We start from the raw sequence: 12,206 nt of genomic DNA, 5'->3' as shown, positions 1-12,206 counted from the left end.
TCTCTTTCTCGCTCTTTCCTTGGGGGACACAGCACCCACCCATTCATTGTTTTTCTCTACACGGTTTCCGAGTTTGTGTTACCCGTTGGGTAGTTGGCTTGTTGGTTCCTTGTTGGACTTTGCCTTTTCTCACTGCTTGGACACGCAACTGGCAGTCTCTCTCTCCAGGCTGAGGGTATAGCTGTGGAGGAGGGGCTTAACAGTCTTCACTTAGTGTCACGCCTCCTATGGAGATGAGCTATACCAAGGTCTTCTGTGTCCCCCAAGGAAAGAGCGAGAAAGAGATTTTACTGGTAAGTTATACAAAAATCTCGTTTTTTTTTCAATTGGTCTTTATTAAAAACTTTGGACCACTGTCTTTGTGCAGCCTTGAGTTTCTCTAGTAGCAGGATCTGACTTTTTCTCTCGGTTCAGTCGGGCAACTCGCCTGTTTCTTACCTTTGCTCTATGACATTATAAACACTCATTATAGCTCAGCTCTTATCTTATAAGAATGTGACTTAAATAAGTGTTTATGACCTTTTTAGTAATTTAGAGATGAGGTTCATTAAAAGACTGGCACAAAGGATTCACACAGCTAGAAAAACTGTTAACCCTTTGTGACAGAATGCCTCAATATTTTTAATAAAGACCAATTGAAAAAATGATTTTTAGCCCAAAATGAGTAAAATGCAATTATAAAAAAAGAAAATGACCCCAAACGTGTACATAGCCTTTAAACTTTATTTCCATGCTGGAATTTCAAAAATGTGTGTAAAATTTGTTCAAAGTTCTCACTTAGTTCCAGAAATCAGTGTATTAGTATAATAGATTTTTTTTATTAAGATTTAATTTAACACTGACTGCTCAGTACCTATTTACTATATATATAATATATATATTTATTACATACACTTATTTTCAGTGTTTGCTATTTTCATGTCTTTTACAGAATCCAGTCAAGTACTTTGGGGACCGATCAAATGAGAATTTGGTACATTTTGCCATGAAGTATGTTTCAAGTACTGTAACAGAGTTATGGGCAGGTAAGGGTGTAATGTTTCATGTTGACGGTGATATTACACTGTTCCTAATTGCATCTATGCAGCTGAGATGCGACTGCCTGGACGGGGACCTCCCATTCTTGAGAGAGGTGCAGTTTCCAGAGGTGGTACTCGTATGTATTGGGCATTTATGACACATCCTGTGGAGTGCCATGGATGACTAAGGCTAGTTTCACACTAGTGCTTAGTATCCGGCTGGCTGTATCTCTCTGCATTCCAGCACTGCCTGAATCTTAAACACCACCGTCCGGCCTCATTAACTATAATGGGAACTGGCAGAGATCCGGCCACAACCTGGCAAAGATGCCGAGCTGTTTTCTTCTGGCCAATTCTCGCCATATTTGCTGGGTTGCCGGAACAGCCTGCCGGATACTAAGCATTAGTGTGAAGCTAGCCTAACATGAGAATACCCCTTGCTTAAGGCACAGTTTTTTCCTGCTACTGTGTAAATATTAATACTGCAAAGGTGTTTAAGAATTTCTTTTTGTGTTTATCTTTTATGATTAGGTAATTTCAAAAACTTGGTAGAGAATTCCTTTGCATCAGGAGTTGGCTGGCTAATTACATTCTGTGCTGACACTGGAGGTAAGGTTATCATATCACACAGTATGCAGCAGTAATAGCGTTCTCTGTTTCCCTGGTTATAGCATTTGATGTAATAGCAATGCTCAGGATGATTAGTGTGTCTCAGTGTGATGGGGGGAGTTTATTATGGTTTGAGAGTCAGAATTGTGGCAGGAAAAAGTCACAAAAATGTTTTTACTTTTTTTGTCTTTCATTTTACACTATGTTCACCACTTTTTGAAAACAGTGTGTTCAGCTTAGCAAGAGGTCATAGGCTACATGGCCTGAAACTCTAGTAAATTTTAGCGCAGATCTTTGCCTGCTCATTGTTTCTGGACGGCAGGTAGTGCTGCCTAAAGAGAGACCTGCTGGCCCGACACAATTATTCTGTATGGGGATGAGTGATCACAGCAATGATTCCTTATCCCCATGCAGCGGAGGTGATTGCTACTTGTAATTGCAGCTTTGTCTGACGAGCAGGCACTCTTCAGAATGAATGGATTCTTGCCCATATTAAGGAACCTTTTGTCAGTGGGGGTCCCAGTAGCAGGACCCCACCGATCTAATAGTTATTTCCTATCCTGTGGATAGGGGATAACTTTTTCTAACCAGAATACCCGTTTAGTGCCTACTGTTCCATCAAGTGAATGGCAGAGGAAGCTTTAATTACACTGCGTTCCCATTACAAAGTGCAGGTAAACATTAAAGAGTCCCCCAGCCCCTCCAAACAGCTGATTGACATGGGTGCAAGGATTCAGACCCCCCAACCGAACTGATATTGATGACCTATCAGAAGCAAGACTATGTCTAGCCAGCTTCTTCTCTAGTGTATTGTTGGCCAGTACACACAGGGGAATAACGCAAGTTACCCGAAGTCCAGTATGATGGTCATCGTTTCCAAGGACTCAGGAAATGTAGAGAGGCGGAAGATGGGCTACTGGTTGAGCTTGGGATTGAGAAGTATCTTACATGGGAATATATAAAAGTGGGAATTGCATTTGGAAATGGATTTCTTGCAGCATTTCCACAAATTGGAGCTTTCAGTAATGGACTAGTAGCAAGTCAGTGTGTCACGGGTAATGGGGGGGGGGGGGGGGAAATAAAACACCAGATAACTCATAGAAGGAAATAGACCGGAGTCTAGGCCTCAAAGCTAAGGGAGAGGGATGGTGACCTCCTAGAAATCCCTAGACCTCTCCCTGACTCCTGCCAATATGCGTAGACCCTGAAAGTGGAAATACTCATACACCGTAACCTTAGCCCTGGGGAACCTGGAAATCCCGAAATCCCTCGGAGTGGTGGCAGGGAATGAGACTACTGGTTCCTTCCAAGATGAAGGAACCAGCGTCTCTCTGAGGCCTAGAAAACAACAAACGCAAGTGAACAACAAAATGCACTTAGCTTAAAGAAGAATGGAGGAGCAGGAGATCCAAAGGAATAACACTCCATCTCAACCAACTCCAGCAGGAAATATCAACCGGAGGGTAAGCAGTGTGAGTCAGAACTAAATAGAGCCTCGGTAATGATCACAAGCTGCACCTGACAAGAGGTGTGGTCATTACCAAACAACAACACTGCAAGATGAAAACAGAGAGACTGTCAGATATCCTCATGTGCCGCCTGTCTCTCAGATCTTCTCACCTCTGTCATGGGAGGGACCGTGACACTGTTTTTGAAGACTTGGTGAGACAAAAAGCTCAGGTTAGGCGCTCTTCTGGAATCCATGTTGGTTGCTAATGTGATCATTGATTTGAGCATAAGCATATATAGTAGCAGGTGCCGTTAATACATGTGCCAGTGTATTTGTGTCAGTTCATGATAATTTCAGTAAGGTTTTCACATAACTTGATCGTCCATAAAGTATCCTGCATTTTACCAAGTCTCTTTACTTTTATTCCAGACTGCCTGTCCACACAGACGCGGTTAAAACTTGCTGGCATGCTCGTAAGTGATTTAGACATTTTTAAAAATGTTTAATATAAAAATCTGAAAGAAAAGGGTTTTTCTGCTGTGCTAAGCAGTGTATACAATTTCCACCTAAAGGGCTTTTCCAGTAGTTTTATATTGATGGTCTCTCCTCAGGGTTATCAGTCAGTATCTGAATGGTGAGGATCCAAAACCCCAAACCTGTAGTGATCAACTGTTCTGCAGTCGCTCCAGCATCAGAACTTCATAGCCAAGTCCATTGTTTAGTGGACAGAGTTGGTTACTGCAGAGAGACTCCTGTTCACTTCAGTGGAAGCAGCGCTGCAGTAACCAGCTCCGTCCACTGCACAGTGAGCGGCCTGTGTAGTTCTGACTCTGGAGCCGATGCAGAAGAGCTGATCAGCGTGGATGTGCGGTGTCATACCCCCGCTGATCATCTTTTATTTTTTTCTCGTCCATTTCAATCTTTGGACCTGTCCAAAGTTATTATATCAACTAGTTTTTTTAAAACTCTTTGGGTGATGTGGAATATCAATGAATGGGAAAGTTTAATGAAAAAATGAAGTGGTTACAGGTCGCAACCAATCAGGTTCCAGCTCTCATTTCTCAGGATCCCATTGGAAAATGAAAGCTGTAAAATAATTGGTAGCTATCGGCCTATTTTTATATTTTTTTATATAAAAAGCACAAGGAGAAAAATACTATGCGGATGTTTTCCTTGGTTGACTTTCGAACCCAGGACCCCAGCGCAGCAAGACCCCACTGCTAACCACTGAGCCACTGTGAAGGGGCTGTCTTGGACTACACTTTCCATGTGCCCTGTTAGAGGGATATCCTATCAGTGTGGAAAGCTACTGCAAAAGGTCATAGTGACATAAAGTTTTTGATGGGTGGAGGGCTGAATGCTGAGAACGAGGGAGAGAGAAGCACTCACACATTGCACTCTCTCTCCTCATTACAGGAGATGGAAGTGAGATTGACTCAATAGAAAGTCTATGGATTCATCTCGATTTATATCTCCTGCAGCAAAGAGAGCGAGCATGATAAGCACGCGCCTCTCTCCCCATGTTCTAGCAATCAGTGGGGGTCTCTGCACTCAAACCCCCACTATCAAAACTTTTGATATGTCACAGTGACAGAGTTTTTTGAAAGTACGGTGAGAATTTAAAGGGGTTATCGAAGGCCTATAATGTTCCCCCATATGCCCGCGCCCCTCACACAGATAGTACTTGGCTTGCTCCCCAGCATCCGCGTCGCTTCTGATGCCTGCACGGCTGCTTGCGACAATGGGGTGTTTAGCCAACAGCAGTCCCCGACGGGAACGAGCCTCCCTAGCATCACCCGCAATGCTAGGAAGTCTCGTTCCCATTGCTATTGGCTGCCCCCCGACGGATTCGCGGAGGCGGTGCGGGCCATAGAAGTGATGCGGGAGCGAGGTAGGTACGATCTATGTGAGGGGGATGTTATAGGCCTTGGATAAACCCTTTTAAAGAAGTGGCACATTTATCATATTCATTAACCATATTTGGCGCAATGTACGCCACTGAAGACACAAGCAGAACTGACTTCAAAAGTCATGATAAATTCCGCCAATGGCCTTACTTGTATTTGCTGATCACGTTTTTATTTCCCCGCTGTTTCTTGTGATCTAGGATGGACTGGTAAGTGTGGGGTGGATGGACTGTACCACTCAAGCTGACCTCTGTGACCATCTGGAAATCGCCACAAGCACCACGGCTTACTTCCCGCCTGGAGCCAGTCTATCTGACAGAGAGAAAAACGGCGTTCTGGTGAGAATAATTTCATTGCTCTGATTTTGTCAGAACTGCTGGATATGTCTATGTATCGATGCCCTTTTTTTTATCTTGTCCGGTTTAGTTCTTTAATTCATTAGACGCCAAAGAAATCTACCAAGAAGTGATGGAACATCTTCCAGATTTGGAAATGCTTTCTCCAGATTCCTTAAAGGTAAGCAGAAGTACATTGTCCAAGAGGACCTGTCGCCCCTCCTGACATGTATGTTTTAGAGACTTCTTGCATCCCCCATATAGCAAAAATTCTGGAGCATCTATTCCATGTTCTCAGTGGGGAAAATAAGTATTTGATATACTGGTAATGTTGCAAGTTTTCCCACCTACAAAGAATGGAGAGGTCTGTCAGTTTTATCGTACACTTCAACTGCGAGAGACAGAATCTACCCAAAAAATCCAAAAAATCACATTGTACGATTTTTAAATAATTTAATTAGCATTTTATTGCATGAAATAAGTACTGGTGTTTGATCACCTACCAACCAGCAAGAATTCTGGCTCTCACAGGCCTGTTTTTCTTTAAGAAACCCTCCTACTCTGCACTCATTACCTGTAATAATTGCACCTGCTTGAACTCCTTACCTGTATAAAAGACACCTGTCCACACACTCAATCAACACTCCAACCTCTCCACCATGGCCAAGACCAAAGAGCTGTCTAAGGCTGCGTTCACACAGGCGAGATTTCCGCGCGGGTGCAATGCGGTAGGTGAACGTATTGCACCCGCACTGAATCCCGACCCATTCATTTCAATGGGGCTGTTCAGATGAGCGGTGATTTTCACGCATCACTTGTGCGTTGCGTGAAAATCACAGCATGCCTTTATATTCTGCGTTTTTCACGCAACGCAGGCCCTATAGAAGTGAATGGGGTTGCGTGAAAATCGCAAGCATCCGCAAGCAAGTGCGGATGCGGTGCGATTTATCGCACGGTTGCTAGGAGACGATCGGGATGGAGACCCGATCATTATTATTTTCCCTTATAACATGGTTATAAGGGAAAATAATAGCATTCTGAATACAGAATGCATAGTAAACTAGCGCTGGAGGGGTTAAAAAAAATAAATAAAAATTAACTCACCTTAGTCCACTTGATCGCGTAGCCCGGCATCTCCTTCTGTCTCCTTTGCTGAACAGGACCTGTGGTGAGCATTAATTACAGGTAAAGGTCCTTTGGTGACGTCACTCTGGTCATCACATGATCCATCACATGATCTTTTACCATGGTGATGGATCATGTGATGACCGGAGTGATGTCACCAAAGGTCCTTTACCTGTAATTAATGCTCACCACAGGTCCTGTTCAGCAAAGGAGACAGAAGGAGATGCCGGGCCGCGATCAAGTGGACTAAGGGGAGTTAAATTATTATTATTTTTTTAACCCCTCCAGCGCTAGTATACTATGCATTCTGTATTCAGACTGCTATTATTTTCCCTTTATAGCCATGTTATAAGGGGAAATAATACAATCTACAGAACACCGATCCCAAGCCCGAACTTCTGTGAAGAAGTTCGGGTTTGGGTACCAAACATGCGCGATTTTTCTCAAGCGAGTGCAAAACGCATTACAATGTTTTGCACTCGCGCTGAAAAATCGCGGGTGTTCCCGCAACGCACCCGCACATTTTCCCGCAACGCCCGTGTGAACCCAGCCTAAGGACACCAGGGACAAAATTGTAGACCTGCATAAGGCTGGGATGGGCTGCAGGACAATAGGCAAGCAGCTTGGTAAGAAGGCAACATCTGTTGGCGCAATTATTAGAAAATGGAAGAAACACAAGACGACAGGTCAGGAATCAGCCCAGAACTACATGGGAGGACCTGAATAGAGCTGGGACCACAGTCTCAAAGATTACCGTTAATAGCACACCTAGCCATCATGGATTAAAATCCTGCAGGGCACACAAGGTCCCCCTGCTCACGCCAGCACATGTCCAGGCCAGTTTGAAGTTTGCCAATGACCATCTGGATAATCCATAGGAGGCATGGGAGAAGGTCATGTGGTCAGATGAAACCAAAGTAGAACTTTTTGCTATCAACTCCACTCGCCGTGTTTGGAGGAAGAAGGATGAGTACAACCCCAAGAACACCGTCCCAACCATGAAGCATGGGGGTGGAAAGATACTTTGGGGGGTGCTTTTCTGCAAAGGGGACAGGGCGACTGCACCGTATTAAAGGGCGGATGGATGGCAAGATTTTGGCCAACAACCTCCTTCCCTCAGTAAGAGCATTGAAGATGGGTCGTGGCTGGGTCGTCCAGCATGACAATGACCCAAAACACACAGCCAGGGCAACTAAGGAGTGGCTCTGTAAGAAGCATTTCAAGGTCCTGGAGTGGCCCTAGCCAGTCTTCAGACCTGAACCCAATCGAAAATCAGGATCAAGCATATTGTAATATTTTCATCCCTGTATACAGGAGATCTAATGGATTCTTCCTGCTTTAGAAATAGCAGATACCTGGACACACCGCACATGCAACTCACTTTCTCTGTATTACACATTCATCCGTTTAATAAAGATTTAGACAAGGTTGACCATGACAAATATTATCCATGTTTTAGGTTTAAATTCAGAAAAAATCATTCCTCAGAATATAATTTTTTATATTGAGCGACAAAAGACTGATATTAATTTTTTTTTCTTTATTTTAATTTATTTTTGAAGGACAGATTAACATTTCATCGATGGCTTATATTCTTCACTTATGGATACGATCGAGAGTTTTACCTCCCAGAATTCAAAAAGCTCAATGTTTTACTGCATGGTGATCATATTCAGGTAAGTTATCTCGTACATAAGTGACCATGACTTCAAATCCTGTGATGGCTTAATGCCTTCATTAGTCAGTCTTTTCTCCGCTCGTCTGATGTAAGTATGGTCAGAGACGTAGAACTTCAGAACCCCTTGTATCAAGGCTCACAAGGTCTGGAATATGTGCGGCTTTAATAATTTGTCTTTTTTTTTTCTTTTTCTTGTTTTGGTAAATTATAATTGATGATCATTTTTGCTGTAGTTGCAAATAGCTGCCCATGCACTTCCTGGTGGGGAGCAGAAGCAGTGTAAAGCATGGAGGTGGAATAGAGCAGCATGCTGAGCCCCTGATGAGACGAGAGTTGGCCATAAGGCCTCATGCACACTGCCGTGGATTTTGTCCGCATCTGATCTGCATTTTTCTGCGGATCGGATGTGGACCGATTCACTTCAGTGGGGCTGCAAAAAGATGCGGATAGCACACCGTGTGCTGTGCACATCCATATGTCCATTCCGCAGCCCTGCAAAAAATAGAACATGTCCTGTTCTTGTCTGTTTTGGACAAGGATAGGACAGTTCTACAGAGGGCTGGACGTTCCGTGTCCGCAAAATGTGGAACGCACACTGTCAGTGTCCGTGTTTTGCTGATCCGCAATTTGCTGTGTGCATGAGCCCTGAGAGTAAAGCTGGCCTTACATTTGAGATCGGCTTCGGTCAAATAATCATTTGGTAGTCAGCTGTTCCTCCTGACAACTCGCCCAATACACATGTATGTATGGGTTCTGGCGGTAGCTTCTCTCCCCTGAGAGTAAAAGGGAATCGGTATGTTGAAATTCAATAGCCCACTTCTTCTTTCCCTCAAAATCTGTCATCAAGGGGAAAGTCGGGAACCCCCTTAAAAATTAGAGAACCATCTGGTCATTAACTAAGGCTCCATTCACACGTCCGCAATGTGTTTTGCGGATACACGGAGACACGGATCCGCAAAACACGGAAAGCGGCAATGTGTGTTCCTCATTTTGCGGACCGCACATTGCCGACATAATAGAATATGCCTGTTCTTGTCCGCAATTTTTTGGCGGAAACGGAAGCACGGATGCGGAAGTGCGGATCCGCAAATGTGGATGCGGACAGCACATTCCGTCCCCATAGAGAATGAATGGGTCCGCACCCTTTCCGCAAAATTGCGGCAAGGATGCGGACACATTTTGCGGACGTGTGAATGGAGCCTAAAGCTGCAGCCACTGATCATAGATCTTTAAATGAACCAACAATGCAATATATAAACCAAACGACTTAAAGTGGTTGTCTTTGATATTTTTTTTTTTTTTATATTCCCTTCCCCCTTCTTTCACCCAACGGGACCTGTGAAGAGATCTGCCCCCTGCCGCTCTGTGGCTCCTGGTCTGTCTTCACCAGACTTCCATTCCCCACCTGTCAGCTACCACATGGACTGGGTCATGTGTGCCTCTGTAGCCAATCACTAGCCTCTCCAGGGACATGTTACTACTGAGGCCAGTCATTGGCTGCAGTTGAACACATGACTCTGTCAGTGCAGATTTTGACAGGTGAGGACTAGAAGTCCAGCGACAGCGCAGTAGATGGAACGAAATGGTGGGGAGCCGTATAGATCTCGCGGGTGGGGAGATTGAAAAAAGAAAAAAACATCCTGGACCACCCCTTTAAGCCAAGCAGTTGACTGGAGAAGAGGATTCATTTTTACGTATTACCCATAGATTGGGATTTCCACCTGTTATGATCTGTATTAACGCTCTTTTGTGTCTCTTGTAAGGTTGGACGTTTTGACTGCCAGTCCCATCCTTCTACCTGCAGCTCCCTATACATTCATAAGCCTTGTGTGGCGGCATTTAAGGGGAAGGGCATCAACCACTTTGAAATCCATCATGGTGAGTGAGTGGAGAAGAGATCCAATTGAGTTATTGTTAGGGGTTAATAATATGAGTTCTCTTTAGAATAGTAAGTGCCGTCAGTAGTGTGCGAAAATGTATGATCCCCTGAAGATCAGCGAATTCTTGATAATGGTGTTACAGGATTATCCGTTTGTTCAGAAAGCCCCCTAAGTTATTGTTTTAAATTGAAAACTTCCACAGTTAACCTTCTGCGGGGAGGAGATTATATGGTTGGCTGGCACGCCACTCTTATTAAAGACCTGGTGCTCAATGATGGGGTAAAATGTCCCGCAATTATACACCAAGGATTCACGGCGCTCAGGAATATGATGCAACTCAGTATAGGATTTTTATTCCATCCAAAATATATGTATTAATGCGGCCAACGTTTCGGTCCGTCCCGGACCTTGGTCACGGCCAGGCAAGTAGAGATGTGTGGTGTGATGGCCGTGACCAAGGTCCGGGACGGACCGAAACGTTGGCCGCATTAATACAGATATTTTGGATGGAATAAAAATCCTATACTAAGTTGCATCCTATTCCTGAGTGCCGTGAATCCTTTGTACATATCTGCAGGGAGGAGGCTGGAGCTCACACGTGGCAGTATATTGCGAGGATTCCAGTGCTCGACTCGCGCTGAAGGGAAAATGATTAGGTCAATTCGAGTAAGTGACCCCGCGTTTTAATCAGCGTCTCTGTCACCACTTTATGCTGCTCGCAGTCTGGTTTTCCTGGTATTCCTCGTAACATCCTCCAGTTTTTGTCCCCTTTTTGATTACTTTGGACAACACCTTTTAAAGATGTTGTTGTACAGGGTTAGAATCGGATTGGTTGCTTTTCCTCTTATCACAGACTGGCGATACTCCAGGCCCCATTCAATAGAATATTCCTACACGGGGAATATAACGGCAATGCAAAAGTGTTAAAGTAATTTTAGCTATGGTGGATGGTCCAAAGCCATTTAACCCCCCCCCTAACAGTCAGATTAAAATTGGAAAAGCATTCCTGAAATTGTCACTTTTTATGGTAGATTTTGAATTGACAGTATTGTTCACGTTATAAGACACACCTGATCATAAGACTCACCTAGGTTTTAGAGGAGAAAAAAAATAAAAAATACTTGGCATCAGCCCTCAGATCACACCTCCCAATTTTTATCAGACATCAGATCAGACCCCCAAACCTCATCAGACCTCAGATCAAGACAGCTCCTTGGTCTTCTGCTGGCGCCATGCTGCACTGCAACCTGACGTCGCAGAGTTTGAGGTCATAATGCATATCTATGTGCACTGCGTCCAAATGCTATATGCTGTCGGGGGCCCAATGCAGCGTGGCGCCCAAAAGCCGACCAGCACTGCACTCGCCACTCCTGAACCTCCTGCATACTAATTGAGTGCTCATTAGTATTCGCTTTATAAGCATACTGTCACTTTCCCCCCACTTATACGGTATGTCTGACGTAAATCTAGTGGGCGTGCACAACTCAGGGGACACAAGTGCGTTTGAACCCCTTAGTGACATTTTTTTCCCCCTCTGTGTTCCAGCGGGCGTAGCTTTTTATTTTGTCTTCAACTTTTATTTTATTTTTAAGGTGAAAGATAGAAGGCAAATCTGCTGCGTTTTTACACTTTCTAGTCTGTTTATATTGTCTAAAAATTAGACGGATTAGTAAATGTGCCCCATCATCTAGTGCCAGCATTGTAGCATTATGTCTAGTAAAGCCAGAGCATGTAGGACTATCCCACAGTATTGCAACTGTGCACTAGTTAGGCTACTTTCACATTAGCATTTTCAATTCCGCTATTGAGGTCCGTCATAGGATCTCGATAGCGGAAGAAAACGCTTCAATTTTGTCTCCATTTATTGTCAATGGGGACAAAACTGAACGAAGCCGAATGCCCCAAAATGCATTCCGTTCCGTTTGGTTGCCCTCCCATCGCAGACAGAATAGCGCTGCTGTTTTCTATTGTGTCAGAGAAAATGGATCCGTCCCCGTTGACTTACATTGCGTGTCCATGACGGATCCGTCTTGGCTATAGAAGACATAATACAACCGGATCCGTTCATGACGGATGCAGGCGGTTGTATTATGGTAATGGAATCTTTTTTTGCAGATCCATGACGGATCCGCAAAAAAACGCTAATGTGAAAGTAGCCTAAGAATCATCAGGTTTTCCTTTTTTCAGATAAAGCATTTTAATA

At 44.1% G+C, this 12,206-nt stretch overlaps 1 protein-coding gene across 2 annotated transcripts in view; it reads left to right on the top strand.

The window, feature by feature from the left end:
* Positions 1–12,206, top strand: part of DNAJC10 (DnaJ heat shock protein family (Hsp40) member C10) — a 48,150-nt gene that overhangs the window by 25,834 nt on the left and 10,110 nt on the right. For both annotated transcript variants that reach the window (XM_040440082.1, XM_040440084.1), the window contains exons 7-13: positions 932–1,025; positions 1,551–1,628; positions 3,508–3,551; positions 5,186–5,323; positions 5,412–5,501; positions 8,008–8,121; positions 9,887–10,001. In XM_040440082.1, coding sequence (XP_040296016.1) covers positions 932–1,025; positions 1,551–1,628; positions 3,508–3,551; positions 5,186–5,323; positions 5,412–5,501; positions 8,008–8,121; positions 9,887–10,001 — 673 coding nt within the window. The remainder of the gene's footprint in view (positions 1–931; positions 1,026–1,550; positions 1,629–3,507; positions 3,552–5,185; positions 5,324–5,411; positions 5,502–8,007; positions 8,122–9,886; positions 10,002–12,206) is intronic.

Source organism: Bufo bufo, chromosome 7 (assembly GCF_905171765.1).
Source record: "Bufo bufo chromosome 7, aBufBuf1.1, whole genome shotgun sequence".
Taxonomy (NCBI): domain Eukaryota; kingdom Metazoa; phylum Chordata; class Amphibia; order Anura; family Bufonidae; genus Bufo; species Bufo bufo.
This window is presented reverse-complemented; position numbering and strand designations above follow the sequence as displayed.